Source organism: Oncorhynchus nerka, linkage group LG11 (assembly GCF_034236695.1).
Source record: "Oncorhynchus nerka isolate Pitt River linkage group LG11, Oner_Uvic_2.0, whole genome shotgun sequence".
Classification (NCBI taxonomy): Eukaryota; Metazoa; Chordata; class Actinopteri; order Salmoniformes; family Salmonidae; genus Oncorhynchus; species Oncorhynchus nerka.
In genome coordinates, this window is record NC_088406.1 from 17,284,677 (window position 1) to 17,291,923 (window position 7,247).

General features: G+C 41.9%; 1 protein-coding gene across 1 annotated transcript; it reads left to right on the plus strand.

Annotated features, from left to right (window-relative positions):
• Nucleotides 1–954: 954 nt before the first annotated feature.
• LOC115120806 (paired mesoderm homeobox protein 2A-like) lies at nucleotides 955–7,001 on the plus strand. Its single transcript, XM_029649786.2, has 3 exons — nucleotides 955–1,812; nucleotides 3,645–3,832; nucleotides 4,191–7,001. The coding sequence occupies exons 1-3, from the start codon at nucleotides 1,590–1,592 to the stop codon at nucleotides 4,674–4,676; spliced, it is 897 nt and encodes a 298-aa protein (XP_029505646.1). The 5' UTR covers nucleotides 955–1,589; the 3' UTR covers nucleotides 4,677–7,001.
• Nucleotides 7,002–7,247: the final 246 nt, after the last annotated feature.

Sequence of the window (7,247 nt, forward strand, 5' to 3'; positions counted from 1 at the left end):
TGATATACCACGGCTTTCAGCCAATCAGCATTAAAACCACACAGTTTATAATGTATAATTGATATCGTTGATAAATATGAACGATCATTCTCTCCCGGTGCTCCCCGTCCTTCTAACGCAAGACAACTCCCTGCATGGGAACGGGGCTTGACCGCGCGCCCTGGCTGGCTCCACCGTGTGCCATGCGTTCAGACAACATACATTTTCTAGAAATGTACCGACGTTATTGATGTTGTTGGAGACTTATTGTGCCCGGAGAAACCCCAGTCCTGACACAACAAGATGCGATTCAATGGGATGTAAACATGGCAGGGCGGTGTGTTGTAATGGCATTAGACAGGCCACTGGTCAAGCGGTGATAATACGAGAAGAGCCCTCTGTGTCTATCGAGAGCCGCTCTTTTACATATAAAACCGTATTATATTATTACACACACACAGGGCCAGTGGCCACACACCCATAATCAATTTCGCACGCGCGTAAAACGGTTAATCTAGCAACACAAGCTCCAAGGGTTTGTATGATATATAAATAGGCTATTTTCCTCTAACGAAAAACCTCTTAATTTCACAAACTGTTGAATTACAGACCTAGAGATAGCAGTGAGGATAATCGAGGTTATGTATGCATCTGATAATTAATGTATTTAATAAAGTTTAATCGATTTAGTGCTCACTTCCATTTCAGCCCGGATTGTGAGGAGACGCTGACATTGTGCTATAACCACCGTTGGCATTATACGCTTATGACCCAAGAGGCGCGTGCCAGTGTGTTTCATATCACGTTGGATGCCACTGAACAATAACTTTAAACCAATTTATGGGGAGTCAATGCGTTTATGAAATCTTTCCATGGGAGCCACAGATTGAAACGCGTTTAGTTTGGTTTGACACTCTGAGGTGACACACAATCCCCATACATAGGCTATCACTCTTACACTGAGAGAAAGGCGACATCTCGAACAACATCAAATACAATATTTAATTCCAGAAATCAGAATCATATCAGGAGTTTTTCTTGCATAAAGACGTCTGGCTGAGGGGGTTAACTTCGCGAGCATTAGTAATGCATGAGTAGTGGGAGGGGGCTGGCCGTGCGCGATGCCCCCCAATAGACTCTCGAGACATTGTCATGGAAAGAGACCACCGCCTCGCTATTGTCTCGCGGACTGCCAAGTTTATTATAAACACTGCGAGAGCTGGCCGGTGCGCTGTCATACGGAGCGCAAAGCGAGGTGGTCAGGCAGGGATCGAGAGAGAAGCTGATGTGGATGGAAGAGGAAGAGGAAGCTACTGATACTGAGAGAGAAAAGAAAGAAAGATATTTCAGGAATATTGCTGTCAAGGAAGAGAGAACCACATGAAGAAATAAATATATAGTCAAAGAACACCCTGCTTTGACTGAAAACAAGAAAAACTCATTGGAGAGAGGGGCTGCTAACTCGGGGATCTTAACCTAGTCCTTGGAGAAATTAGAAAAACTTAACTCATTCTGTGGTGTTTTTCCAGCTTCAACGTTTTAATTCCTCTCGAATCCTGAGAAATACATTTCATCAAGCGCTCTCCCAGAGTTGTCGTTCTCGCGTCTCCATGTATAAAATGGATTACTCCTACCTGAACTCATATGACTCGTGCATGGCGGCCATGGAGGCATCGGCCTACGCGGACTTCAGCTCCTGCAGCCAGGCCAGCTCGTTCCAGTACAACCCGATCCGGACCGGGTTCGGTGCCAACCCGGGCTGCGCGCCCCTCAGCACCGCGAACTGCACACTGGGGTCCCTGCGCGAGCACCAGCCCACACCCTATTCCACAGGTAAGAGCGCGCAGAGGGCATGGGCGGGAAATCAGGCAGCTGCAAATGTCTGGGGATGTTGACTATACTTAAAGCGTCTGGTTTTTATTTGAAATACGTGCGTAAAATGTCTTTTTTTTAATGTGATTATGCCAACTTGGCTATTCGAAGAAGGTAAGACATTTGATTTGATTACTGAAAACCAAATCAATCGAAATTATAAATATTCTGTTTTATATTCTCATACCTCTTAATTTTGAGGGTCGCTCAAATCTAACCTCTCGGTTTATGTTCGTTGGCATGGGGTAATTCAATCAGTGTAAAATTCGTTAGAGGACAAATATATCTGTATTATCAACTAATCAAATTTGTAATTTGTTTATTCAATTAAAACTATTTTATCCTTAATTGTATATTTGTATATTTCGTTATGTTGTCATGATTCAACTGCGCAATTCAAATGTTTGTTGTTTGTTACATTGCCATACATTTCCATTTTTATGATTTATGTCATTATGGTTGAACATGCAAATATATTGATTTATTTTTTTTATTTTTTTTATTTCACCTTTATTTAACCAGGTAGACAAGTTGAGAACAAGTTCTCATTTACAATTGCGACCTGGCCAAGATAAAGCAAAGCAGTTCGACACATACAACGACACAGAGTTACACATGTAGTAAAACAAACATACAGTCAATAATACAGTAAAAAAAAAACAAGTCTATATACAATGTGAGCAAATTAGGTGAGAAGGGAGGTATTAAACATTATTAAACATTTTGCAGGATGAAATCTCTTGAGATGCACCATCTCGTTTTCAAATGTCCAAAAAACCCAAACCGAAACAAACAAACAATAGCCTACTTAGTAGCAATAATAATATGTCAACTACTGTCTCATAATAACAATTCAATAATTATAATAAACCAAAACGTAAATTAACAGCATAAAAAGTTGTTTTGCGACTACTAATAGTCCTACAACTAATAAAAACGTCATTTTTGTCAATAAATGGTTGAATGCCACCTTATTCGAAAAGCGCCTGCTGCTGCTAAAACGTGATTATTTCACAGTTTATATCCAGACCAAGCGAATTACCACACACTTTTTGGATGAGCTATTTTTTTAAATTTTAAATGCTTTAATTGCAGCTCCAATGAAGGCACACTGACAGAACGTCACGTGCCGTTATGCGCTCTCGCTCGCTCTCTCTCTGGGAAAAAACAATGATTTATTCCAGAATATCTGTCTCTAATGAAAAGTATTAACCTATTCATTTGAATACTTTTCAAATCAATTTGAATGAAACTGGTTGGTGGTAAGTCTATCACAACATTTTATGTGATGCCCTTGTTGATAGCCTATCACATTCTGTTATTTCATGTTTAGTTTAGGCAAATTTGATCAAATTACAAATGATTTAGGTTAGTTCATGGTATAATTACAACTAGGTAATTGCATAAATATAATCAGATATTTTTTTTACTTTTAGACTATTTCCCTATCATTGCCATATACTAAAGCAAAAGAGAAACATCAATAAAACGAATTCAGAATAATACATTATATCAATATGGGAACCACGATATTCACCTATCCTACTTGTAGGTGAAATACCCTTAGTTGGATTGATCAAGTACATTAAAAACTTTTATTCTCCAGGGGAAAAAATCGTCAAGCTATAGCCTATAACCTACCAGATCAGACAAAATCAACTCCATAACATAGTCTATCGAAAAACGCCTAAAATAAAACAGAGTTTAGGATTTACAACATATCCATTTAGTTCTGATACCATACTTAATTCAAATAATGAATTGGTTTTTATTGTGATTGGTTGACTCCGCAGTTCCATATAAGTTCTTCTCGGACCCTTCTGGTTTGAACGAGAAGCGGAAACAGCGGCGCATAAGGACCACCTTCACGAGCTCACAGCTGAAGGAGCTGGAGCGCGTGTTCGCAGAGACCCACTATCCCGACATCTACACGCGCGAGGAGCTTGCACTCAAGATCGACCTTACTGAGGCGCGGGTACAGGTGAGTCCAGTGGTCTGATGAAAAACACGAATTCACAATAGAATGAATTCACAATAGAATGAATTCACAATAGAATGAATTCACAATAGAATGAATTCACAATAGAATGAATTCACAATATATTTTTTTAAATCATAAATGTATGGGTCTACACCATCATGTATTTTTCTTAGAAATGCAACCAATTACTGTCAAAAGTATAGCAGTCTACCAAATTGTAATCTATGCATCCTTCATGTGAGTTGTATTCTAGAGATAGTATGTATTTTTATGTGTAGTTCTTTTTTTTTGCCGTTTTCCTCTGGTTGTATGTTTATCATTTTCAATGAGACTAAACTATATAGTCTGTCTGCGTCAGGTATGGTTCCAGAACCGGCGGGCTAAGTTCCGTAAGGTGGAGCGTGCAGCCAACTCTAAATCTGGTAACGGGACCGGGGGCCCAGGAGGGAACAATGGCTGTACCGGGGGTAAAAAGGGCGAGCCCAGATCTTCCTCGGATGACGACGAATCAAAGGAGTCCACCTGCAGTCCCACCCCTGACAGCACCGCCTCGCTGCCCGGCTCAGCCAATGGGAACATGGGTAGCCCCGCCAGCCTCAGCCCCAGCCCCGCCCCTGCTAACAGTGGCTACGCTAACACCTCCAGCTCCCCCGTTCTGCAGGGGCTCAAACCCCCTGGCTGGCCCAGCCTAGGCCCCGCCCACCCAGGAATGGCCCAACCCGCAGGCCAGGCTCCAGAGCTGCTGAAGGCGTGGCAGCCGGCAGACAGTATGACAGGGCCTTTCGCTGGCGTGCTCTCCTCCTTCCACCGGAAACCCAATGCTCTCAAGACTAACCTGTACTAGAGACAAGGAGCAGAGATCTCTAGTATAACTACTGTATATCTATACAGACTAACCTGTACTAGAGACAAGGAGCAGAGATCTCTAGTATAACTGCTGTATATCTATACAGACTAACCTGTACTAGAGACAAGGAGACAGATCTCTAGTATAACTGCTGTATATCTATACAGACTAACCTGTACTAGAGACAAGGAGACAGATCTCTAGTATAACTACTGTATATCTATACAGACTAACCTGTACTAGAGACAAGGAGCAGAGATCTCTAGTATAACTGCTGTATATCTATACAGACTAACCTGTACTAGAGACAAGGAGCAGAGATCTCTAGTATAACTGCTGTATATCTATACAGACTAACCTGTACTAGAGACAAGGAGCAGAGATCTCTAGTATAACTGCTGTATATCTATACAGACTAACCTGTACTAGAGACAAGGAGACAGATCTCTAGTATAACTACTGTATATCTATACAGACTAACCTGTACTAGAGACAAGGAGCAGAGATCTCTAGTATAACTGCTGTATATCTATACAGACTAACCTGTACTAGAGACAAGGAGACAGATCTCTAGTATAACTACTGTATATCTATACAGACTAACCTGTACTAGAGACAAGGAGACAGATCTCTAGTATAACTACTGTATATCTATACAGACTAACCTGTACTAGAGACAAGGAGCAGAGATCTCTAGTATAACTACTGTATATCTATACAGACTAACCTGTACTAGAGACAAGGAGCAGAGATCTCTAGTATAACTACTGTATATCTATACAGACTAACCTGTACTAGAGACAAGGAGCAGAGATCTCTAGTATAACTACTGTATATCTATACAGACTAACCTGTACTAGAGACAAGGAGCAGAGATCTCTAGTATAACTACTGTATATCTATACAGACTAACCTGTACTAGAGACAAGGAGACAGATCTCTAGTATAACTACTGTATATCTATACAGACTAACCTGTACTAGAGACAAGGAGACAGATCTCTAGTATAACTACTGTATATCTATACAGACTAACCTGTACTAGAGACAAGGAGCAGAGATCTCTAGTATTGTATATCTATATTGTCCTTCCCCCTCTATCTACTGCCCCCCAGAGCGGGACTACCCCCTTTCATTTATTACCACCCGAACACTCCATGTGGCAGTTGTAGTTTGTGAATGTGTGAGTGTTTGTGTTGAAGTGTGTGTAACATGCATCTCGTACGGGGAGTGTGTGTGTGTGTTTATGTATGTGTGTGTGTCAGTTGTTCTGTATGTTCTCACTCCAACAAAGCTACACATACTTCCCAACACACACACTATACACAGTACGAAAGGCCTTAGCAGACATTGTGGTGCACTTAGTAACAGTAGCTCCTAGCCCCTGTACCCCCTGATTAGTATGTGAACATGGCAGGGTGAAGGTAAACAGTCAGTCTCCCTGGGGAGACTCAGGGGACAAAACCCAAACTGTTACCAGCAAGCACAACTTCCTTTATATCCCTGGCAGAGAGAGGGGACCCCCAAATCCCTCTGTACTGGAGAGGGGACCCACAAATCCAATTATCCCCCTGAAGGCCAGACCAGACCCCCACTCACATCCTCACTACACCCCACGCCAATGTACCCCGACACAACTCCTACTGTCAGACAACCCCCCCGCCACCCCATTTCCCTGGACGACCAGCTCAAACATCTCACATATACGTATTCCTTTACCCTTCACATAGCGACGCTCCCTCCCTGACTGACTGGCTGCCTGGCTGGCTGACTGGGGGAAGGTGGGGGCAGAGGTTTAAGATGTTTTGGGATTCAGGTCAGCATTGTTGTACTTCCTCTGACCTGAGCTTGAACACTAGTGGACCAGTGGTTGACCTTTATTATTGCATAAAACACGTCACTCTAATGGTCTGTGACACTACTCCCCGTGTCCCTCTCTCTCCCTATGTTACTAAAGAGACGGCACTCATGACAGCTATACTGGAGAACAGTTATTTATTGATGAGAAAATAATGGAATAACAATAAACACGTTTTCGTGACCAAAAGCAGTGTCTTTTGAAATAGACAGATATCAAAATGTTGTAATTGAACATGATTTGTAAATAATAATATAAATATGAGTCCTAGTCTAGTGTTTTTTCCACATTGCTTTGAGGTGTTGTTCATTACAGAGCATGTCTCAGCTCACTGCCCATCCTGTCTACATAAGGGCAAAGGGAAGGCTTATAGCAACTGTGTGAAGGGTTATAGAGGTTGTGTGAAGGGTTATAGCACTACTGTAATATTCTGTCAAATAAATCTAAAAGCATTGCTCAAACTAACGAGATGTGGTTGTGTGTGTCCTTGGCTCTGAGATGCTAAGGGATCATATCACTCTTCCCTGCACTCACATTTCTTCCTCTTCTTTTCAAATAATCTCTCCCTTGGTCTCACTCTCTCTCACACACACAGAACAGGGAGTCACAGTGGCCAGCTATTCTCAGCACCAATGAGGGAAAGTGTAACATATACCCTATCCCAGTGTCAAAACCGAAGCTTCAGAAGTCAGTGATGGTGAAACCAGTCCT